This window comes from Phascolarctos cinereus, unplaced genomic scaffold, assembly GCF_003287225.1.
Source record: "Phascolarctos cinereus isolate Bilbo 61053 unplaced genomic scaffold, phaCin_HiC Scaffold_726;HRSCAF=1367, whole genome shotgun sequence".
Taxonomy (NCBI): Eukaryota; Metazoa; Chordata; class Mammalia; order Diprotodontia; family Phascolarctidae; genus Phascolarctos; species Phascolarctos cinereus.
Window position 1 is genome coordinate 219,254,885 of NW_027556098.1, and position 26,432 is coordinate 219,281,316.

At 35.3% G+C, this 26,432-nt stretch overlaps 1 protein-coding gene across 1 annotated transcript in view; it reads right to left on the minus strand.

The window, feature by feature from the left end:
* The window catches only part of UBR3 (ubiquitin protein ligase E3 component n-recognin 3), a 303,032-nt gene that overhangs the window by 112,328 nt on the left and 164,272 nt on the right, over positions 1–26,432 (minus strand). The window contains 4 exon segments of the mRNA XM_078146977.1: positions 8,280–8,368; positions 19,661–20,121; positions 22,850–22,882; positions 23,102–23,275. Of these exon segments, the coding sequence (XP_078003103.1) occupies positions 8,280–8,368; positions 19,661–20,121; positions 22,850–22,882; positions 23,102–23,275 (757 nt within the window).

The following is a 26,432-nucleotide window of genomic DNA, read 5'->3' on the forward strand; positions in this document are numbered from 1 at the left end:
ATAGACACATGACTTGACTATTAAATATGAGATAATTTTAAAATTACAATATAAGCTGATCATATGACTTTCACGACTATGGATAAGAAATCAATTCTTAACCAAACAAACGATAGAGGTAATTACAAAAAAGATAATAGATAATTTTGATTAAATGAAAAATGTTAGCACAATCAAAATTATTATAAGGATAAAAAGTGAAGCAGTCAACTGAAAAACAAATCTTTATATCAAATATCTCTGATCAGATATTTGTCTGATATAGAAAATGTATAGACAGCTAACAGCAATATACTGACCAAAAGCAATTCCCAAATAGATAAGTGATCAAAGGATATGAAAAAAAAATATTTTGGTATATGTGGAAGTCTTTATTTTGTTGTTGACTTAATTGGAATACATGCCACACAGAGGAATTGGCTGGAGGTATTCCTTTTTCTCAAAAGGTATTCCCTTTGATTCTACACATTTTTAATGATTTCTTTTGATTTTATTTTTTTTATTTTTAAAGTTTATTTTTCAAGTAACAAATTTTTTTAAATTAATTTGTTCCATACATTTCTCAATCTTTTAAAAAAAACCTGAAAAACAAATAAATCCCTCAATACAAACCTATGTGGTCCAGCAAAAAAAAACCTGTCACATTATAAACGGTCCAAAAACACGTCTCTGCATTTTAACCATATCACCATTCTTCAAGAGGCAAGCAGGATGTTTCACCTTATGTTTTTATCATTGCACTGATTAAAGTTCTAAAGTCTTTCAAAGTTTGTTTTGTTTTTATAATGTTATCAGTATATAAACTGTTCTTGTTCTGTTCATTTCAATTTGCAGTTTTTAAGGGTCTTTCAAATTTCCTCCGAAATTATCCATTTCATTATTTCTTATGTCTTTTTTTGGGGGGAGGCTAGGCAATGGGGTTAACTGACTTGCTCAGGGTCACACAGCTAGTAAGTATCATGTGTCTGAGGCCGGATTTGAACATTATTTCTTATGTCTTAATATTATTCCATTATATTCATATCCCACAATTTTCAGCCATTCCCCAAGAGGATGATGCCCCTTTATTTCCCAATTTTGGCCTCCCACAAAAAGAACTTCTATAAATGTTTGTATTCATGGCTCCTATTCAGGTTTGGTTTTGGGGTTTTTTTTTAGGGGTAGGGGAGTACAGGCTAGGAGTAATATAACTGAGTTAAAGAGAATACACAGTTTGTTAACTTTCTGGGCATAGTGTGTAATTGTTTTCCAGAATGGATAGACCAATTCATAGCTTCACCAAAATTTCCCTCACCACTCAAGATTTCTTGTTCCTCTAAATAATCTGATAGCATTTGACCTACCTTTGTAAAGTATTTGGTTGGTAGTTTAATAAGTATGCCACTAGGCATCGAGGTGATAAAGTGCTAGACATTGAGTGAAGGAGTCCTGAGTTCAAATGTGACTCCATATACTTACAAACCATGTGACTTTCAGCTACTAAACCTGTCTCAGTTTCCTCATCTGTAAAATGGGGTTAATAATAGCACCTACCTCCCAGGGTTGTTTGTGGGCGATAAAATGAGATAATATATTTGTAAAGGTATTATTGGTAGAGTCTGAATTGGTCCATACATTCTGAAAAGCCACTGGGCAATTGACAAATAAAATGTCTCTATTCTTTGATCCAAAGATTCCACTGCTAGGAACATACCCCAAGGAAGTCAATGAAGGAAAGAAAGGTCCTTCATATAGCTAATATTTATAATAGTACTATTTGTGGTATCAAAAAACTGGAAACAAATTAGGTACCTATCAATTAAGTAATGACTAAACAAATTGTGATATATGAATGTAATGGAATATTACGTGCTGTAAAAAAATGATGAATACAGAAAAGCTATCTGAACTGACATAAAGTAAAGCAAAGAGAACTACAAAAAAAATATACATAATGAATACAACAACATAAATGGAAAGAACAACAATAAAATAATGATGTGAAACTAAAATGACCAGGTAAGGCCTCAAAGAAGAAATACGAAAAGTCACCTCCAGCTATTCCTTTACAACAGTGGAGAATTTGAGTGCGGAAGACTACATAAAATGTCATACTTTCCTGATATGTTGGTTAGTTTTTTGGAATTTTCTTTATTATAATAAAGAAAGGCTCTCTAGGCAAGGATGTGGGGAGAAACACAGTGGGAAAGGTAAGTGATGTTAAAAACAAAAGACTGCAGTAAAATTAGATTTTCAAAAAATAATAACAGAAATACAAAATTAAACAGCTCTGGACATCCAGTTTGAGATGACTGAAAGGCAGTTGGACATACAAGACTAGAGATCAGCAGAGAATCTGGGGCAGGACAGGTAGATCTGAGAATCATCAGCATAGAGATAGTAATTAAATCCATGGGAGCTGAAGAGGTCACCAAACTACATAGTATAGCAGAAGAAGAGAAAAAAGCTCAGGATAGAACCCTTAGGGATACCTACGGTTAGAAAGTGTGATCTAGAAGAAGATCCAGCAAAGGAGACAGAAAAGTAGTCAGACAGGAAAAAGGAAACCAGGAGAGACTGGTGTCCAAGAAACCTGGAGAGGATAAAGTATAAAGGAAAACAGGGTCTTCAGCAGTGTTAAAGGATGCACAGAAGTCAGGGAGAATGAAGACTGAGAAAAGGCTATTATTGTATTTGGTCTTTTGTAAGAGATCATTAGCAACTGCAGAGAAAAGCTTCAGTGGAATCATGAGACCAGAAGCAAGACTGTAAGGGGATTAAAAAGAAAGTAAGAGGAGAGAAAGTAGATGCACATAGTTTACGTTGACTACAACATTGTAAAGGACAAGAGAACTTCAGGACAGGAAGATCAATCAAGACAACAAAGAAGAAAAAGCAGTACAACCCAGCTCTCCCTTTTGGGACTAGATTCCACACTGGAATGAGTCCTGATGGGGAAATCAGAAGAAAAAAAAATCACAATGAGTCATTTTTCCAGTCCAAGTCAACATAAAGAGATAGAAAGTGTGCAGATACTGGGGAAGGCCAGCAGTAAACTACATGAAGTATTTCAACCCAGGGTTAAACTGAATAAGGGCTTGCCCTTTGCTGGGCACCAAGCAAGAAGTGGGCCCAGATCCATAATGAGGGGGCCTGATCTTTTATTGAGAACTGCAGCAAGTGTCAATTGGCGGCTTTGTTGCTCACAGCCCAGCAAAGGATGATAGATCTAGCATGGACTGAGGAAGGGATCTCTGCCTAAGCATGTTGGTCCAGATAGGAAGCCCTAGGCAGTATACTGAACAAAAAGCAAATAAAGAATCAAGCTGTAACTGTGTGCCTCTGAACACAGGAGCAGCGCAAAGTCTCAGACCTGCTCCCAGGGCCAATCTGAAACCTGCATCAGAAAAATCAGGACAGGAAGTACAGACCAAAGGGAAGACTGCAGTTCTGTCACTCTGATTCTGCAGCATTCTAGCTAGCTGACAGTGGCTGAGTCCAGCAACAGTCTGCGGAAGTCTATCCAGAGACAAGTCCACAGCTGTATTGTTCAGAACCAAACTCAGGTTGGGAATTTGCAGAGCTCTGAGCAGGAAGGTAGCATTCAGACTTTACTCTAGATCAGATGGCAACAAGGACACTGAAGGACTGCAGGTATCCAGTCTGAGCTGCCCCTGAGGTCTTTGAAGAATACAACCATTTATACCCTGAGAAAGCAGTGACAGAACCCAAAAGAGCACAAAACTGAACCAAAATTTCCCCAGTCATCTGTTCCAGAAGTATACAGAGTCTAAATGAGTGAACAAATGAAGAATTTCACCAAAAATAGCTACTGTGCTGACAGGGATGCTTCAAACACAAACCCAAAAGAAGAGAATGACCCCAAAACATTTACAAATGAAAACTCCAAAGTACAGCTTGAGCCTAAGTTCAACTAGGCAAGCCTCCTTAATTCTCTCCTCTCCTATATCCAATCTGTTATCAAAACCTATTAATCTCATCTTCATAACATTTCTCATGCATGCCCCCTTCTCTCCTCTGACCCTGCCATAACCTTGATACAGGAACTTATCACCTAACACTCAAACACTGCAATATGGACATACAATAACACCTGTTCTGCCAGTTCTTTTATTTGCCTCCCCAATGAGAAACCTATGAGCCATCGTATTTTTCTTTTTTCTTCTAATTTTACACCTAAGAATAAATGAACAAAATATTTAAGCATTTATTTTGTGCTTATGACTGTACTAAGTTCTGGGAATACAAATACAAAAGAGAAAGTCCTTGCCCTCAGGAAGTTTACATTCTAATACAAGGAGAAAATACACTGTATTGGCAACTAAGGAAGGAAGTTGGGTCTGGGAAGGAAGTTCATTCCAGAAATGCAGGAGAGACAATGACAAAGATTAGAGGACTACTGTGTATGAGTTGCAGAGGGAAGGCCAGTTTGGCCAAATCTGAGAGAGAGAGGGATAGGGAATATCCAGTGAAGGTAGATAGGTAAAGGCTAGGTAGCATAGGACTTTAAAAGCTACATTTTATATCTGATCTTAGAATCAATAAGGAAACCATTTGAGTTGACTAAGCCAGGGAATTACATGATCAGATCCATGCTTAACGAAAATTAGTTTACCAGAAATGTGTATGATGAATTGGAATGAGGAGAGACTTGAGGCAGGAAGACCAAGAGAAAGCTATTGCAATAACCAAAACAAATGTGATGAAAGGCCTGAACTAACATAGTACCTCGGTGGAGAAAGAGGATGGTTGCCAGAGATGTTGTGAAGGTAGAAATCACAAGATTTGGGAACTGAATGGTTATGAGGGGTGGGAGAGGAAGAAGTCCAGGATAAAGCTGAAGTTAACAACCTACAAGAATACAAGGACAGCGGCATCTTCGACAGAAATAGGCAAGCTGGAGTGTGAGGATGGTTACAGAGGAAAGATAATGAGCTCAGTTTGGACATGTTGAGTTTGAGATTTCTCTAAGATCATCCAATTTGAAATGTCCAATAAGCAATTAGTGATGAAGGAAGTTAAGCTCAGGAAGAAATCAGGACTGTATCATGCATAGATCTGTAGGTCTGGGACTTAGATTTCCATAGAGATATCCATTAAACTTATAAGAAGGGATGATGTTACTTAAGAGTGTAGAGGAAAAAGAGCAAAGCGCCTAGGAGAGAAACTTGGGGAACACCCACAATTAGGGGATATGCTATGGATGAGAAGAAAGCAAAGGACACATTGAAGGTTAAAAAGGTAGCAGATGAACCAGAGGCACAATAACTCAAAGAGGATAGAAGATTCAAGAGAAGGTGATCAACAGCGTCAAATGCAGCAAACAGGCTGAGAATAATTAGGACTGATAAAAGACCACCAGATCTGACAATTAAGAGATCACTGATAACTTTGAAAAGAAAAGTTTCAGTTGACTAACGAGCTTGGAAGACTGACTACAAAGGCTTGAGGAAGTGAGAGGAAAAGTATAGGGCGGAAGGGGAAAGGAACAAGCATTTATTAAGCACTTACTCTGTGCTAGGCACTATGAAAAATGCTTTTACAAATACTGTCTCACTTGATCCTTACAACAAAGCCTGTGAGGTCAGTGCTTATATTATTCCCATTTTACAGTTGAGGAAACTAAGGAAGACAGAGGTTAAGTGACTTGTCCAGGTCCCACAGCTAATAACTGACTGGAGCCAGATTTGAACTCACATCTTCCTGACTAAAGGCCTAGTGCTCTATCCACTGTGTTACTTAGCTTCTGCAGAGAGTTAGACAAAGAATCAATTAGGAGGGAATAAAAAGACTGGATAACATGAATTCGTAATGAATCCAGTTGGTATAGGTGTGAGACTTCTTCCAGCTGCATTGAGTGGCTCATGCATAGAATCAGAGAAGGCAGACAGTGGAAATACTTTAGACCTAAGGTTTGGCAAGAGAAGAACAGCAATAAGATAAAGGAGCAAGAGATTTAAGAGGAGAGGACAGTGTAGAGTTGAAACGACTAAACATTTGGTCCAAGATGGAAAAGGAAGAAAGTGAAGTCAGAGCAGAGGTAATGGTTTAAGAAAGTATTGAAGGATGAAGAGACTGGAGATCTTGAAGGGGATAAAAAAAAAAACAGGTGTAGGAAAAGTAAGTCATAGAGAAAACGCTAATAACAGTAAGTTATAGTAAGGTATAAGAATGTCAGAGTTTCCAATTAGGGAACTAAAATACTTGTTGAGCAATAATGAGATCTACTGTGACCATCTTTACATGTGACTGAGGTGGACCAAAGGAATAGGGATTTAGGGTTATTATCATGGAGACTGCTCCAGCTTTCATAATCACACTATCAATATCCTCAGTTACTTCTGCCCTACTGATAGGAGAACTACAGGACAAAAGACTCCCTTCCTCCCATCCGCCTGTAACCTCTCGTTATATGGGGCTCAAAATCTCAGTCATCTCTTCATTGCTACCAGATGCTCTGCTTGGTTTCAACTCCACCATCACCATCACCACACCCCAATGCTGGGCATTCTCTCAGGCCCCCACCCTCACTCTTTTCAGCTTCTTTTTGTGCACATTAGACTATAAGATCCTAGGAGAGAAGGGACTGTTTTTCTTTGTGGCTTTTTTTTTTGTATCCCTGGTACTTAGCACAGTACCTGGCACATAGTATTCACTTAATAAATGGGTATTGTATCCTATCACAGGTTGAAGAATTAGAAGTAGGGAGTTTGTAGGAGGATCTACATTGATAATAAAAGCCCCTAATCTAAGGGCAGGAATTGCGGAGGAGAGAAATCTGGTGAAAAAGGTAACTGAATTCCTTGTGAAATAAGAGAGAAAACCCTGCAGGGGTCCATATACTACAGTTCTTGAGGTTTCATTAATTCAACTCTATCAAAACCAGAAGACAATCAAATTTAGGGTCTCCTATAAACCTCCTGTAAACCTCTAAGACAAAAAGAAAAATGAAAAGAAGACTTTCTTCTTTATTCTTCTTAATGACTGCATTCAACAAAATTCAACTTTTACCCATGACAAGCCTTATACTTCTGTCTGTGAAAAGGTATCATACCAATTATCATCTTCCTCAGATACCTACACATGGCACCCAAGCTTTATCTCTTTCCAACTCAATTTGTTCATCTTAATCAAAATGAGATTTGAACTGAGATTATTTAATTTTTGATAAGATAAAAAATAGTAATTCTTTAAAAGCACAAGGATGGCAGTCAACTGAGTCAATAAATTAACCTGCCTCAATTAAATTAACAAGTGACAAGATATTATGCCTTGATAGATTTGTCAAAGGAGACCAGTCAATCAATCAGAAATGTGAACTAGGTTTGAACAAGGCCAAGACATCTCTAATGAATAGATCAATCAATTACAGACTTTAGACTTTGGAAGCCCTTGAAGTCCTTACTGGATAAAGAGAATAATTTTGCATAGGCAGGTTATTGGTTCTGGGTGAGGAAACTTAGTCATACCTTTTGGGTCTATACAAGGATTCAAGTAGCTGGCAACTAAGTGGTGGAAGCCTCTAGCCAAGGCTCTGAGAAGGAACTGCTTAGACAGAGAAGAGCCCTAGCCTCAGACTCTGTGTCAGTGTCCTTCTTCCTCTCTGACCACAGGAGAACTTTACGAAATTTAGAGGGCCAGTAAATTTTGTACTTCCCACTGGCATCCTTGTCCTAACAATGTCCCTGAAATAGCTAATGCAGTGTATGCAACTGGAGCCAAGAAAAAAACTAGACACACTTGAGAAAAAACAGCTTCAAGACTCTATAAGGAGCCCAATATAGAAGTTGTACCATGCCTACAGGCAATATCCTAACTACCTCATGAAGGGGAGAAAAGGATTTCCAACAGCCAGGAACTATAACCTCTTTGCCACTTGTACTTCCCAAGCTTGAGCCTACTTTCCTCTAGACTCTCTATGTACTGATTGGTGAGTTTGTCACAAACTTTTGGAAGAAATGTTTTATACCAACTATGTTATTACTATGCCAAACGGCTAACCAAAAGCTAATTAGGTTTAGCTGATTATCTACTACTAATCATGGGAAGAAGCATACCAATGGGGGCTCATCAGTGACAGCGTTAGAAAAATACCTCCCCAATTCCTCAGGGTTATCCCCAGATCCCTGACAGGAGATACAGTAACCACCTGAGCTCTAGTGTTCTGACCTACCAGTGGCTATCTGGAGTCATGAGGATCACTCCAGAACCTACATGCTTTACATAAGTATGGCATTATAATTATAATTATACATATCGCTAAATAATTTAAAACTCACCAACATCCATAGCAGTTTCCATGAAGCTTTTCTGTCTGGAAGCAAATTCTGCAAGCAACTTCTGCTGTCTTTCTCTAGCCTTTTGTCGCCTAAATTAAACAAAGACAGAGAAGATGGACCACATCTCTAGCTCCAGCAGTTTTTGATAATACAATCACTATAATCAAAATTAGGCTTTAAAAAACTCACAAATGGGAAACTAATTTCTTCTATGTATGAAGAAAATGCATATTGTGACACGCACTATGAGCTGTTTTTCCAGCTGTTGTAATAGCCATCTACAAAGACCCCCTACAGGAAATGAAGTCATGATCCAGGCTACATTTATGAGATGCTTTCACTACAATAAACAAACTAAACTTAGTTACTCCATATTTATGTCCTTTCACAAAACTAAAATACATATTAATGGAAAGCAGAGACTTACACATTACTACATAATACATTACTCATTGCAATATAACATACCCTGTAACACTGGAATGTAAACTGAAAAGAAATGGGGAAGACTATATTCATTAAAATGCTTACACAAAATGTCCCAAAAGTCTTAGTGCAATTTAAACTTACTAAAATTTAAACTGCACTAAGACTTTTGGAACACGCTGTCTATCATAATTAAAATTTGGAACAGACTGACTAATTTCTGTTTTGGAGCTTTATAATCAGTTATTTTACTGCTTTACCTCACAGATCAACGACTTTTACAATCCACAAAAGGGACAAAAAAAGGGCCTCAATATCTCTTTGGCAAGCTGGAAACCTGTTTAGATTTGGATCTTATCCCAACAATTCAGTTATTAAGTCTTAATAAGAAGTTTCCTTTAAAATCCTGTGAATTTGTAGTCTTCACCTTCACATTCCTCTTCTCTTTCTCAAAAGGCAGTATCCATATAGTCATTCTTACTGTCCCTTCAACAATTCCTTTACTTTGGGTTCTTTCCCTTTCAAAAATATGTCACTGATATCAATTTGGTTTTCTCTATTATCTCTCTTAATGAAAAGGACACCCTCCCAACAAAGGTCCCTTGCTATTTTGTTTAAGTAAGTTTATTATTTATTTACTTATGACATTTTTTTTTAAATTTTGAGTTCTGCTTCTCTGCCTCTCGCCAACCCCTCACCCATTCATTGAGAAGGCAAACAATATAATAACAATTATACATGTGAAACATGTTATTATCATGCAAAACATGTTTCCATATTGCCATATGGCCAAAAAAGGAAAAAAATAAAGTGAAAAAATTACACTTCAATCTGCACTCAAGAGTTCATCAGATCTCTCTCTGGAGGTGGAAAACATTTTAGTTCTTGGGAATTGTCTTGGATCATTGTATTAATAGATCAAAGTAGCTAAGTCTTTAACAGTTAATCATTCTTACAATATTGCTGGTACTGTGTACAATGTTCTTCTTAATTCTGTTTACTTCACTCTGCATCACTTCATATAATTCTTCCAAGGTTTTTCTGATTATAGGCATCTCATCAACTTCCAGTTATTCATCATCACAAAAAGAGTCGCTATAAATATTTTTGTACACATAGGTCCTTTTCCTTTTTCTTTGATCTCTTTGAGATACAGACCTAGTAGTGATATTGCTCATGCACAATTTTACGGTTCTTTGGGTATAGTTCCAAATGGTTCTCCAAAATGGCTGGACAAGTTCACAACTACAGCAACAGTGCATTAAGTGTACCTATTTTTCCACATCCCCTCCAGCATTTGTCATTTTCCTTTTCTACCATGTTAGCTAATCTGACAGGTGTGAGATGGTACCTCAGAGTTTTTTTAATTTGCATTTCTCTAATCAGTAGTAATTTAGAGCATTTTTTCATATGACTTTGGTGGGACAGCTCCCACCAGAGGTCCCTTACTAAAGGGTAGTAGTGGAGAGGCGAGTTGTATCCAATCAACCAGATCAACAAGAAAAACTGCAATGAAAATAAATAACACCAATGGAAAACTACTTCACATAATAGATGTGGTAATCCACAGTACTTGAGCTTTTCTCCAAATAGAAAGCTCCTTGAGAGTAAGGCATGTGACACTTACTAGGTGTGTGACTCTGGGCAAGTCACTTAACCCCAACTGCCTCACACAAACAAAAAAGAGAGAGAGTAAGGCATGTCTCACTTTTATATTTATGTTTCGAGCATCTGTCACAAAACAGATAATAAATGATTCTTTTTGGACTTTAATTTATCATTATCAAACTCTAGTTTGTATGTTCAATATTACAGCTATTCAAATCATCTCTCATTTGTTATTTATGAAAAGTATTCCTCAGCTTCTAAGCTAATAGATTCTAACAGGTATTTACAGTGTTTTCAGTTTGTATGGCTGGATTAGAGATAGGAAAAAAAAACAACATTGCAAGAGAAGGGCAGATTTTCTGGAATGATACACTAGTTGAGAACAGAGAGCAGAAGAAAATGCACTACAGCAACAAACCTAAATCTACCTCTATTCATGTTCACTCTCCCCTAACCTAAATATTTGTCCCCTAAAGCTCACTAATTGCTGTATTCTTCTAACTTTTGAAATATAATAAAATTGTTTGGATTAAAAGAAGACTAAAGGCCTATCATCTTTACCCTTATGCTTTTCTCTCGGACCTCAGCTTCAATTACTTCTATGTAAATGACTATCGAATTTGAATCTGGAGCACTGAAATTTATACCATTCTCTTAGAACTACTTAAATTTTTCTATAAAAATGACACAAATGATTTTAGTAAAATTTAACTTCTAACATAAAAAGATAAATAGTTTTAGTGAAATTTGTCTCAAGGGATCATAATTCCCAAATGGTACAAAGCTTCTTGGGCAGCAAGGTGGCATGATGGATAGAATGCCAGGCCTAGACTAAGAGAAACTTATCTTCCTGAGTTCAAATCTGGCCTCAGGAATACTAGCTGTGTGACCCTTGGCAAGTCATTTAACTCTATCTACCTCAGTTTCCTCATTTGTAAAAATGAACTGGAGAAGGAAAAGGCAAATCATTCCAGTATCTTTGCAAAGAAAACTTCACACGGGGTCACAAAGGGTTGGATACAACTGAAAAAAAACTGAACAAAAAAATTTCTTATAGAATTCTAAGGTGGAAAAGTACCCTGGAAGGTCAATGGAGCACTAAAGAAAAACTCGAGTGTTCTGGGTACGGCAATTCTTGAAACAGACTGTCTCTATCCAATATATGTGTGTTCCTCATATCTGAAGCCCCACTTCTTACTTTCTACTTACCAAAACATAAGCCCAGCAGCTCCCTGGCTATAAAATCAAAGGTAAAAAGCCAATCAACTGTATCTGAGCAAGACTCTATCCCTCATTAAAAACTGTTTGCCTTTTCAACATTCTACCACTCTGACGCATGAAATGATAACCATGAACCTAGAAGCCCCACCCATCAACCTCAACAACACAATAGGAACTTTATAAGCGTGCACCAAGTTCAAGGTGTGGAGGCAGCTCAATGAGATGTCCATCCAATAAATAACATAATCCTAAAATAAGCATTCTTTATCTATCTGGTTTTCTCTCTATGGATAAGTGATTGTGCTTCTCAGGAGTCTCTAAAATGTTACAGAGCTTTATGGTCACCTGCAAATAGCATCTAGAGGAGACCTGCATAACCTGGGGCCTGCCAAAGGATTTCTTCTGTATACAAAGGATATTCTCCTCTACATTTTTCACGGGTTGCCAGAATCCTTTGGCATGCCATAAGCAGCCCAAAGGCCATAAGCGACTGCAGGTTGTGCAGACCTGATCTAGAAAATCTCAACAATTACAGCTAGTCTCTTATTTATTTGCAAACTAGAAGTCCTCCATAATAGTGGCAAACACACCTAAATTTATTTAACTTGATATTAATTATAAGGTTACTGAATGAAGTCGTTAAAACTATCAAGGTCTCTTGTTAGGTCTATCAAGGAATCTTGTATGATTCTGATATGCATTTGGGATATACCTTGATGAAGGAGAACTGTTATGGCAGAACTTTGTCCTACTGAACCAAATGTTTTCATGTAGTTAATAAATGACCTATATAATACATCTTGTAAATCTATGCACCTTTTAAACAATTTGTGACTACTCAAAAATATGGTCTACAACACAATAGCATTTAAGAAGCCTACCTCTTCCCTATATAGATGTAGATTTTTCTCACAAAGATTTTGGAAAGATGAGATAATAAGCATATAGATGAATGGCCCATGACTTTTTTCAAATCTTTTAGGAGCTCTCCCTCTTTCTGGGATCTTGAGAGTTGATCATGATTTCCAAATTGTCTCACCTCTAGAATGTGCCTCATTTTTGTGTACTTGGTCCTATCCAGTAGATTTTTCCCATTTTTGTCTTCCTTGGGAATATCTCAACTTCTCTCTAGCAACACAACTGAAACAGTGATAAAAAAAAGTTCAAATGTGGTGGGGTTCCACTATTCTTGATGGTGAAGAGAGTTCATTGTAAAATATTTTACAGATCTCTTCCACTTTTTGTTGTTATCTCCTTCTAGCTTCATTTTTCGATGTCCTTGGGGTAATACGCTTAGCTGAGACTCTCAAAAAAGGGTTTTTTTTAACTTGCTTTCCAGGCAGGAAGAGTCACCAGCAGAGTTATTTGATGTATGCTGTGTCCAATATCCCAAATCTTAAAAGAAACATTCATGAAATATAGGATGTTGTCTCTCCATTCTTTACTCCTCAGTCACATTTTCAAGCATTTTTTGCCACTCTCTTCTATGTTCATCTTTGAATTCAACTAACCAAGTATCTAAGAGCATGCTGATTTAATTCTGGAGAGTCTTATCAAGTTCTTATCTCTCCATTCTCTACAATATCTGCTGACACATAAGCTACAATTATTTTCATGGTACTCTTTTTTAGATCAAATTTTATTATTTTTAAATCTGGATAAATTCACTTTCTTTCCTTCTTACCTCAACCTCTCCCGCTGAGAATGAAAGAAAAACAAAACTCCAGTTATAAACATATAGTTAAGCAAAACAAATTTCTGCATTGGCTGCAGAGCTTACACCAAACTCTGAGCCCTTCACCTCTCTATAAGGAGGTGGAGGTCATGTTTCATCATTACTGCTTTAGAATCATGGGCGGTCATTCTACTGATCACTTCCTAATTCTTTCAAAGTTATCTATCATTATACTCTTTTTGTAATATAAATCATGGGCATTACAATATAAGGAGACTGTATATCCTGTGATTTTTTTTTGTCTTTACATACTCTACAAAGCCAACTCTACTAACTCCATTATTTTTCTCTTTAACGACAGTCATAGTTCCATTCAGCTACAAGGTCCTTCTGTCTACTTTCATTTTTAGTAAAAATGTCAAGATTAATGATTCAGTTCCTCCAGCAGCATAGCCACTCATAATTTAGAGTACCAACAACTAAGTTATGTTTTACATGCATGTTCTATGTATGTATCACACATGGATATGTGTGTACCACCTTCTATACTCTACTCAGACCACTACAGAAAAAAAAAAAAAAGAGGGCTGGCTACCCCAAACTGAGGGTCATTTTTTCTGTTTGTTTTATGGAGTTACTATGGGCAAAGAATTCATCACCAAATACCTACCGGTGAAGGATTTCTCTGTATTTAGAAAATGTGGTCCTCAGCGAGGAGTTATATATAGTCTGTTTGCTGAATAATAATGAAAACATTTTTAGTGTGATAGAAACCTCCTAGAACTTGCACTGAACTAGCATAGCATTCAAGATGCCAGGGCTATCACCATATGCCATGATGAGGCATACATAGAACTAGAATCAACAGCTTATATAAATAGGAATTCAAAGGATCATAGATCATATTATCTAGAAAGCTAGACAGAGCTAGCTCAATGGTCACCTAGTCTAAATTCATTTTATAGAAGATGAAACTAAGAGTCATGGAGGCTAAGTGACTTGCTCAATGAGCATCAGAGGTGATACTTGAATCTAGGTCCTCTGACTCCAGAATCAGTTGTTTTGATTGAATATTATATTTAATATTCTCATTTTTTCCTTTCTTCTAATTTGATATGGATTTTCATATTTGCCCTAACAAGTCAATGGACTGATTACACACAGACAGTTGATTTGTCAATCATTCAGCACTGGTAGTCACTTATTTCCTATCTGTTAACTTTTTTTCTGATGTTGGGTGCTTGCTATGGCCAGCTAGCATTTTTCAACTCATTTCTTAAAAGAAACATTAATGATCAAATGAGACAACAGAGAACACTTCGCAAACCTTAAAGTACTACATATATGTTAGCTATAACGGCATTAGTCTTCTCTAAATTCTATAGGACTTTGGCTTATTTCATTTTTTAACCTTGAGTAATTTTCCAATGCTAATCTTTGAATTAAAGCTGTAGAATATTAACAATTACATTAATTTAATTTTCTTAATTTCCTTATCCTCTGCAAAAAGATATTAGGGCATATGCTCCAATTATCTCACGGCAGTCTTTTTGCCCCAAATAGAACAAAAATTTTAAGATTTCTAAAGTAAGCTCTCTTTATAACAGAATTTAGCTCTGAACAGTGTCAGTCATGTTTTCCAGATATATTCGCTTATAAAATTTTTTTTAAATTATTGAACCAAGTCCTACACATTAATCATCTTACTTTTAGAGGCAGATTAACTCTTTCAATTATTTAATGAATAGTATTCCAAGTGATTGATAGAATTCAATCAACCTTACTTTTTATTTAAAACAATGAATACCAAAATTAAGGATTAATCTAAAAGGTAGGAAAATAACCAGAGCACAGAAGAGACATGAACAATTGCAGAAGCGCTGGAAAACAAGGCAATCACAGGAGGCAGAGGCATGGATTTCATAAAATGGTCCATCATTTAGGAACTGACATAGAAGAGGCAAAAAGGAGTCTTCAGAAATAAGCTAAAAGGCAGCCTAAAACACAAATGGCACAATAGCTGATAAGGAACTAAAAATTTAAGATAAGGCTTGAAGATAAAAAAAGAGCATATGCAAGTGATTAAGATGTATAAGTACCTCAGGAAAAGCTTAGAGGGAGCAACTGTATGAGGAATCGTATTATAAGTATATGTTAACAACAGCATAATATTATTGGCCAATTTCATTTAAATGATAATATTATACAAATATAACTATAAGACAACAAAAACTCTGGAAAGCCAGAAAATTTTTTCAGCATTTTAATCTATAAATTAGAATAAGAACTAGAAATACTCAAAAGCAAAAATCTCATGAGCTGTTTTAAAAATTAGGAAAAGGATTACAGCTAAAAATAAAAATAAGTTAAAATATACTCCTGAAATTAGTGTAAAATTTATTCAATGGTTTGTAGCAATATAAAAAATAAATTACATAGTAAAATACTAATTGTTTAGAATTCAAAAAAGGTTTGAAAATTGATTCCTATAATAAAAAATCTATATACTGGGGCATGAAACAAATTTGATAAGATCATAATTTTAAGTTTTTTCACATGAGAAAATATAGAATATGTAATTTTATAATATATAATATTAATGTAACATACAACTTTGTTATGAGTAAATTATAACAAAAGAAATGTTTGTTAAATTGAAAATAATGAGAACCTTGTATAAAAAGAATGGCAGGAAATATGTTTCAGGTTATTCTTAAAGAAATCAACTTATTCGTGCAAATTATCCAACTGGCTTTATAACCAAGCCAAATATTTCTGTAAAGTTTGTTGACAATATTATTCTGCTTATTTCCTTGTTAACAACTGACATTTCTACTATGCTTTAAAATTTCCAAATATCTTTATGTATGTCATCTCATTGGAGCCCTACAACAACCTTGTAAGGCAAATACTATGGATTTTATTATCCCCAATTTTACAGATGAGGAAAAACTGAGCATCAGAGAAGACTATAGAAAGGAAAACTGAAATGAAATAATGAAAATAGAAATAACCAGAACCAGGAAAAAATAATATACCCAATGATGGCAATAATGTAAATGTTATTGGGAAAAATTTTAAACTAAAGATTATGTAAATATAATCACTAAGCCTTGCCCCAAAGAAAAGCTATGAAAATGGACCTCACTTGCTTTCTGCAGAGGTCAGGGAAGAAATGCAGATTATGGGTGCAGAACGTTACATAAACGGTTCATAACCTTTGTAACTTATTTCTTTCATACACTTTGAACCCAGAATTGATTAAAAGCTCCAAGTTTTTCCACAAGAGTAGCAGAGTCTTAGGAGGAGGCAAAAGGGTTACAAACCAAGAAAAATGACTATCATTTGAATGTATGAGTCATTTGTAAGTTGGTGACTACATACAGAGGTTTTGTATTCTTAATATTTTCCAGAAAACTATCATTGCTATTTTCCTTCATGAATTCTTCCTCAATCTAGGTTATGCCTTTCCTAAAGTAGATTTGACTAACGTAAACAGAGACCCTTAATAAGAAGACATAAACAAGGTCTGACAGATCCAGTGCAGCTCAGTAATTTTCCATTATAACCCAAGGTGCTAAGACACTGAGGCTGAAAGATATTGTAACCAGCTAGTACTCTGCTTTAGCACTCCATCTTGGTTTCTATGGAGATCATTTATCATGAGGGCAATGTCTGTAGGTTGAGAAACCTGAAAATAGGTCATCACTAAGTGCTCATAACACTGTTCAATCTTCATTACTACCAAACCAGATCTGAAATCCAAAAATAAATTAAATATATACTAAATAAGCAGCATAGCTAAATCCAAATAGATTCATCTTAATTCTAGTCACAAGATACTGCTGATATTTGAATTGGTTTCAAGTACTTATTAACATCATCAGTACTCAAAGGAAAATTCTTAGACAAGGTAACTAAAAACTCAGGATTTCATTTGTATTATATCACTTTACCATCTTTGTTCAAAATAAAAACATTCAGATTATGTACATAATGTGCCACATCCATTATAAACGTTTATGGAACTCTTTGGTGGTATAAAACATACTGTGGTTTAATGAATATTTTCCTTCTGTAAAAATTATATGCAACTAGAATCATAAATCATAAACTCAAAACATACTAGCATAAATTTTAAAATTTATCCTATCTTTCATCTCCTAATTTAAACAGATCAGCTGTCCAATTTAATTGTTATACGTTTTTATCTTAAGTAACATGGATAATGAATCTTACCATAACAAATGACAATGACAACAAAAACATCATCATCATCTCGTTGCCTTTACACAGTGCTTTAAGATTTACCAATACAATTTACAAATATTAATTCATTTGAGCCTCACAATATCCATGAAGTAGATGCATCTATATTTTACAGATAAGGAAACTAAGGCAAATAGCTGAGTGACTTGTCTGAGGCAAGATTCAAACTCAGGTCTTCCCGACTCTAATCCCAGCACTCTTTTCACTAAACCAACAAGCTGTCTACATGGAATGAAAGTGAGTTTCTCTATCTAGATAAGAAAATAATACATTTTTCCCAATTATTACAGAGGTGTCAGAAAAACACAATCATACCTTCAAAACAGGCACACTTTTACAGCTGACACTCCATGAGATATATATGGCAGTGAACGCTTTAATATCTCTGACCTCTCCCTATGCTTTGTTAACATAGATTGACCACATTTACTTAATCTTATCAACTATTTCACAGATGGAGTCTTTTCAAAACTTTTATGCCCCCCTCACCCTCAAGCACCCAGCATATAGGCACAGCAGGTGTTTAATAAATTCTTGCTGAATTAATGAGAGTAGTGGCTGTGGGCAATGGCTTTTTGTTAGCATTGTGTGGCCCTAAATGAATTCCCCTTCATGATTATACATCTGGCTGATTTTTTATTGGTGTTTTCTTTTATTTTGGGTTTTTTTTTAAAGAAAAGAAGAATTTTATGATTTATTTTTAAAGCACATTCCTGTATCACATACTTTGTGGATTATCCGTAATAAACTTCTCTCTTCAGGGCAATTTTTATCCAGTAAAGCATGTCATCTTCTTCCTTCTCCTTCAGAGAAGCAAACTGCCAATTATTTGTTACCACAAACCAATAATAATATGTTGCATAAAATATTCATATAATGCATTTCAAAACTGAACAATAAATAGCTTTCAGATTATTCACCCAATGCTTCCAATTCCTTAGTTTGGATACTGAGTGTTAACCATGAATTCCACTTACAAACATGAGAGACAGAAATCTCAGGTTAAGGCTCTCAAGTTTCTGAATTATTTTTTAATATGAAGGTGCCATTTGTAAAATATCATTTATTACTATTTTTGATGCTCAATTAAGAGGCATTGTCTCTTGAAGCTTTCTTAATAGACAACACTTTTATGTTAAGTAGTTATATTCAATTTTAGCAAGATTCAAGACAAAATGAAAATGAACTCTGCTTTTAGAGAATTAGATGATGACTGCTTCATGGTGTCTTAGCTGAAGAAAATCTGCACACTTTAGTTATGGAATTTGTTTCCTATCTATTCATCAGAAAGACTGATGTCTTTTCCTCTTAAATAAAAGAATAAACTCTACAAAATTAAGACATTTCAAAGCGCTACAAAATTACTTACAACTACAGCGAAGACTTTCTCTTCCAAAATGCAAATTATCTTTACAATGGCAAAGTGGGTGACTTCAGCCATACATCAGTAAAAGCTGCAAACTGTATTTCTATATAGTTCTTAATTTTAAAAATATGCATATAGTACTGAATATATTACCTAATCATTACAAGATGATCTTTAGTAAACTGGCCCATAGGGAGAGAAGGGACACAAGTAGTTAAGTAGTTTTCCAATAATTCAATCACTGGTTTGCAAATAGGAACAGGTCTTTATGACTACAATTTCCATAGTTTACTAGACCACTCTTAATATTATAGACACTTATCAACAAATTATAGGTTTCACCTTCTATATTTACTAAATTATAACTACTTCCTACTCCACAGGACTGTTGAAAGGAAGCCAAGTGTTTTGTACATTTTAGAGCATTATATAAATGACAATTGTTATTGTTGATATTGTTAGTGTTATAATTATTATATCTTTTAAACTCTTAAATCCAATCTTTAAGGACAACAGAATGGAAGAGATGAAGTAGAACAAATGCCATATCTTTACAATTAAAGTTAAATTATGCCCTGAAGTTAGCTGATAAATTTGGGATGTGAAGATGGTCAATCCAGAAAAATCAGAACAAAATAGTAATAAATAAAACCCACATGATAGTAATTACTTTCACTTCTATTTATCTAAAATTTAATATGCCTGCAATCACTGTTCTAATTCCTGATGATAAAGGGACCCTTAAAGATGAAAAACAATTTTAATGAAAAACAATCTAATTCTGTCACACATTTTTTAAAGTTTAAAATGCATTACCTTTCTTCTTTGTCCAAAGTCTTCTTCTCTGCTGAACTGGTCTTTTTCGGTGGTACAGGAGGGGACACTTTCCTACATATTTCTTCAATGATGCGTTTGTTCAATCTGCTTTGCAATGCAGCTTTTAATAAAATTCTCTCTACTGCAGTCATGCCATCTCCGTGACAGTATTTAGGAATTTCTGGTTGAATTAAAATTTCTAGATCATCTAACCAGGGAGGATAGTAAGAGTTTTGTTTTCCTGAGAGTTTATGGTGAAGCTTGATTAACAAAGATAATATGCTTTCTTTGATTTCCAAAATAGCTGTAGTTAACTGTGGAGTTGAACCAGGAGCAGACCATTTACTTGATGTTTTGGGACGGACCACCTGATTTGCTTCACCACTATTACGATTAATGATCTCCTGAAATTTCTTTCTACGTTCTGCTACTAAGCTGAAAACTTGAGCTGTACCTGAATTCTACCAAAAAAGGGGGGAGGAAAAAGAGCAAGAGAAATTATTCAGCAATCAATTTTTGAAGCATCAGTTTTAATTTTTTAAGGGAATGTCTACAGCCTTTTATGTTATCTAAGTATTGTAAAGTATACTAATTATTAAAAATATTTTCTTCACCTCCCAAAGAAATTTCATTGTTTCATTCTAAGTATAAACAAAAAGAGTATATACTCCAAAGAATAGATATCGTGCATCCAAAACACCAATTTTTTTAACCTTTCTGTAATACATGTTTACACACAAAAATTTTAGTTATGCTGGCTATAACTTTGCCTTTACCTGCATCTATTTCTCATGAAATAATATACGATCCTTGATATACAGCTCTCAAGCATATTTAATTACCGATAAAATATGACATAAGAAAGTGGTTTACTTCAATAAGTCATTTACCAAAAGAGATCAATGACCAGGCTCATGGCTCTGAGGTAGAAAATCACCCTCAAAGTTTTGGAAGGTTTGCATCTTATTTAAACATTTAAAGTCTAGGTTATTTTAAGCCAATTTTTCAAAAAACTTCTTTCATCCAAATTTTTTTTTCCTGAAATTTCCAAGGCACCCTAAAATAGATTACCATTTCAAAACTAATTCTTGAATGTTTCAAACACGATTATTAGATTTTTGTTTGATCTATTTTAGGAGTAATCATAACTCTAACAGAAGCTCAAATCAACTGTAGCAACTGAATAAAATGTCACATCAGGAAATCTGCTAGTAAAACTGGCAAAAACAGATATCTAGCTCCCCACTATTTGGTGTCATTTATGCATATGGAAAGAAAAACGAAAAAGCCCCTTGCCCTTACTTCAATTTACTCTCTTTTTTTACTTTCCATAATTTAGACAAGAGTGATATTAGCAATAAGCTCTCTGTAATTTGTGTAATTGATCCTTAGCAATAACAACAGCTAACATTTATAAGGCATTATAACCCTGTGAGGAAGGTACCATTATTACCACAAATTGAGAGGGTTTAATTAATAACATAGGTTTTGTCTAATCTTTCTATAAGGCAAGAATGTAAACTGAGAAGTGTGATTTCTGAGATGATCTCATTTAGTTTCTACAGCTTCTAAATCTCTACCTTGGTTATAACTATAATCAGAGGGAGCTTCCAATAAATTCACCACCAGTTTGAAGGAAAAAACTGGCATCTTTCTCTACACATAGCAAGAATCTTGCATACTTTACTTATTACTAGAAGATTAATATGTCTTACAATTTAGAATTTCTTAGATTTCAGAATTTTTTAAGACAATATATCTAAGATCAACACTAACTGCAAGTTTTAAAGAATGTTAAATTGGAAAAAATACTATGGGCAATTACTTCTAATACTATCAAAAGTAATAATTTAGTCAACAGGAAGGATGAAAAAAATATTGCCTAGTTAGTGCAGCGAATTACTACTTTTTTATTTAAAGGACTAGGATACTTTTTTAATTAAGTATTCCTCTAGATCATTTGACTTAACTCAAAAGATTCGAACTGATTCTACATTAAAATAAAAATTAATTCTTAAAATTATCTTTCTATCCAGATACAAGTTGGTTCAAAGAAATGTTTTTAATGCTAACACATAAAGGCTGTTCCAGTTACCTGAGGTTGTAATGTATTAAATCATAGTAAATACTATTTTTCATAGTTACCTTCCAAAAGATGTATACTCTCTCCTTAAAATAATAAAAGACTTAAACTACCTCAGTACATAACCATAAACAAATGTTCTGGTCATAGAATCAAAAATCTATAGCTGCAAAAGACCTCAGGGCCCATCTAATCCAACCCCTTCATTTTATGGATAAAGAAACATAATGAGAGAAGTAATTCACCCATAATTACACAATCATTAAGTGTCAGAAGCAGGACTTGAATGCTAGTTGGTCTGGCTCCAAGGGATGCTCTACCAACTACAGTATACTACCTCTCTGGCAAAATAAACTATCAAATAATTCCAAAGTCTGCTATTTCCCTAGCTCTTTAAAAACTCAAACATAAGGTTCATGATCTGGTGCTAGGTGACAACCTGAATGCCTAATCTGGTACATTCAACTGACAACAGTAGTGAATTTCAGTCCTACGTGACTAACAGTTTCTCTTCCTATTATTCAAATGTTCTGCTATATTAATTAAAAGGAACAAAAGATCTTTTTCCCACTATTGTCTTTTTCATTAAAATTGCATGCAAAAACTTAATTGATCTTTCATTGAAAAAAGCTCAAATACAGTAATTACCCAACTCATCAATCATTTAAAAGTTTAATTTTACTCAAAGTTAAATTGACCTCCAAGGAGGCCAAATAACTTATTAGTGATTTCAGACAGGCATGCTACAAGAAATTAAAGGATAAGTTTATTCAAAATTAGGAAACTATACATTCAATCTTTTTTAAGATGTTAGTAATGTCTGTAATGATCTTTTATTTTTAAAGGCCCAAATGCAAAGCAAGCCTAAAATTGTTTCAATATACCACTAACGAAAACAGAAAAACCTTAGACAAATGTCAAAGTGTTCCATGTTATTTTAAAATTCAATTGTGAAGTTATCTTTAAAATATAAAAACCTACAAATTAAAACATTTAAAAAGAAAAAGGTGTTCAGCCTATATTAAGAAAATGGGAAGTTCACAGAATTTTTTTCATTTCCATTTAAAGTCATGTTGCCAGTTAAAGCAGAAAGCACACAAAACTACCTCTCTTTGAAGGACTTTAGGTCGTCTTGAACTCTGGCAATTGAAGGAAAAAGATTCGTGAGAAAGGACAATATGATAGGTGTTTATGGAAAGAATGGCAATACAAAGATAAAAGTAAGCATATTTTCTCTCACCGCTATGGCAGGATTAGAGAGAACATCTTACTAGCTCCATGACAGAAGACAAAGCATCAACTATGTATCACTGAATTTATGATAACCATCAAAACAGTAAGATTTCTTTCACACTTACTTGCGTAGAAGCAAAGCCATCAGAGCTAGTACTTGCAGGTGGCTCTCTCTTCACTTCTGGAGCTGTCTCTGGAACCCTCACTCTCACATAATTTATGAAGTGCCTCATGTTGGATACTAAGTTACTACCAGGAAACCAACTGTCATGGCAGCGTTCTTGTCCACCCACAAGTTCCTAAAACATAAATAATACAATTAAGCAGGAAAAAGATGAGAAGCAAAGGGCCAAAACAATTAACAAAATGTATAATCAGTTGCTGGGTTCCTGAAGACCTATTAAAAAACATTTTAAAATGTTTATCCATTTCAAACATCAAACAATACTGTGTCACAAAGACAACCACCTGGCTGTATTTCTCTGGACTTTTCCATCATGTTCGAGGGATCTCTTCATCCTGATGATAATTTCAGTCTTGAAACTCAAGACTTGTCAGTTCTCTTTGTTCCTCCTTCCTTCTGACTGGAGGATAGAGAGCTTCTCCCAAAACCTCCATTTAAGAAAGATCTCAGGCCAGCCATCTCTTCAGTTCTCACCAGGTTGGACTCATCTGGACATGTCCATCATGCCCCTGCACCACGGACCTTCCCACTGCTTTTCAGATTCTTTTTTTGTTTTTTTTCACCACTGGATTATAAGCTCCTTCAAGGAAGGGACTGTCTTTTGCCTTTCTTTGTATCCCAGGCACTTAGCACAGCAGATGGCAAATAGTAGGCACTTAATAAATGTTTTCTGACTGACCACTGTATACGTGTATACATATGGATATAGAAATATATACATAGGTAAGGACCAGCATAGTAAAGACTGAAATTAGAATCAAGAAGACCTTGGTTCAATTCCTGCTAGCTGTAAGGCCATATACAAGTCATTTAATCTCAGAGCCTCAGGATCTAATTCTCAGGAAGTTAAAGACAAGCTGCCTATCAACATCAATGAAGAAAGTTTACACACAGTTCTCTGAACCAATGAAATCACAGGTCCAAACAAACAAAAACAAATCCCATAAATATCACTCTAAAACTTAACTATGGCCGATAACTCAAAATATATACAAATCTTACTAATTAAGAAAAATTGAAGAGACCAGTCTATGTTGGCCAAAAATCTAAATTACATATTTTAAGAGAAATTATATTTTATTACTTCTGGATACATACAACTCAACCTAGGCTAACCAAATGTTCACTTGTATCATTTAAGAAGGCCTATTTTCTTAACAGTTAAAAATTTTTCCATTCAAAAAAACATTTATTAAGTATCTACTAAATGCTAGGCACTATATTAGGAAATAGAGATATAAAAAAGAGACAAAAACAAAACACTTTCTTGCCCTCAAGGGACTTACATTCTTAGACAACAAAAAGTATATATGGAGGTATATATAAATTGTAGCTGGAAAGATAAGGAAAAGCCTAATACAAAAGGGAGAAATAGAGGTAAATCTTAAAGAAAATCTGGGATTCCAAAACGGAGGTAGGGAAAGAAAGTATTCCAAGTACAGAGGAAAGCCAGTGCAAAGATACAAAGACAGGACATCAAGAATCATTAGAGTAAGAGGCAGAAAACCAATTTGACTAGAGCACAATATGTGGAGGTGGATAATGTGTACACTGGAAAGGCAGACTGGAACTAGATTGTGAAGAGCTATAAGTACCAAATATAATTTATACTTGATTCTGGAGGTAAATCAGATCCATTGTAATTTATCAAGTAGGAAGTAAGGAGGGGAGGAATGGTCAACATGCACTTTAGGAAAATAATTTGATGGCTATATGAAAGATGGATTGGAATGGAGGCTTGAGGCAAGGAGATCAATTAAGAAGCTATAGCAATGATACAGGCAAAAGGTAAAAAGGGTCTGAATTGTGACGGGCTTTGTGAGGAACCATAAAGAGATACATGTGAGAAACACTGTAAAGAGAGAAACAACAAGAATTGGCAACTACTGTGGGACAGTGAGACAGCAAAGGCAAAAATAACATTTACATTGTGAATCTGGGTGACTAAAAGAATGGTGTTGTTCTCAAAAGAAACAGGAAAATTTGAAAGGAGTTGGGGGAGAGAAAATGAGCTCTGTTTGGGGACATAATTGAGTTTGAGATGCCAACAGACTACCCAGCTTAAAATATCAAAGAGGTATGTGAATTTGTGATATGAGACTGGGAGAGAGGCTACTGCTGTATACCAAAAGTCATGTGAAAAGAGATGACAAATGAATTAATGGGAGTTAATGAAACCATCAACTGGGACAATATGAAAAGAACAGAGAAGAAAGTCTAGGACCCAGCTTTGGATTACACCCAGTTAGTGGCAAGGCATCGATGATGATACAACAAAGCAGACAGGCTATCTAAAAGTTAGGAAGAAAACAATGATATGAACCAAAGTCAAGATGAAAGAGTGACAGGAAGCATTATGATGACATCGAGTCCACAAATTCCTCTAAACAGATCTAGAAAATATCCCAGACAAAATCTTGATGAGGAAATCAAGAAAATGTCACAATGAGTCATTTGTTCAGTATAGGGAGACAGACAGGGAGGTCTGAGGACACTGTGGAAGAAGTAGAGAAAGAGCACTCTAGTGCCCATGAAGAGAATGTGCTTCACAGAAAAAAGAGGTTCCAAATCTATATCAAGCTACCCCAGATGCATATGGGAGCACTGTGATATGGATAGGTGGAAACTAGCACCTTTGTCACCCACTATCCAGTTCCACGTCACAGATCCTGGGTGAAGTAAGGAGACCTGCATATGGAGATGGTGTTCCTGGTATGGACATCCTGCGCAGCATGCTGAGAAAGGAGGAAGTTCAGAAGCCAGCAGGAGTGGTGTGACTGAGACCCCAAATTCAGAAGCAGGGTCTTCCAGAATTTTGCTCAACCAGAAGACGATTAACCAAGGCAGGAATCTCAAGAGCCTACAATTCTGTCACTTTTAACTGACAAAGTCTTTCAGTTAGCTAACAGGCAGAGTTCAACAGCAATATATTCTTGAAAAGACCCAAACCCAGGTCAGAAACAGCAGAGCTCAGACAAAGAGGGCAGCAATCAGACTCTGAAATGGAGAAGACCAGTTTGGAAGCACTGAAAGCTAACAAGTCTCCAGCTCATCCTCGAGATCCTGAAATAACACAACAGAGCAGCAACAGGACTAACCCAGACTTTCCCTCTAGACGTGTTGCAGAGCCTGTCGCTAACATCAAGTCCAAAGTCAGGAAACAGCTGGAAGAATGACACTATAATGAGCTATTATGATGGCAGGAACACTCAAAATGGAAACTCAAAAAAAAGAGGATTGACTCCAACATATCCACAAGTAATCAATGCATC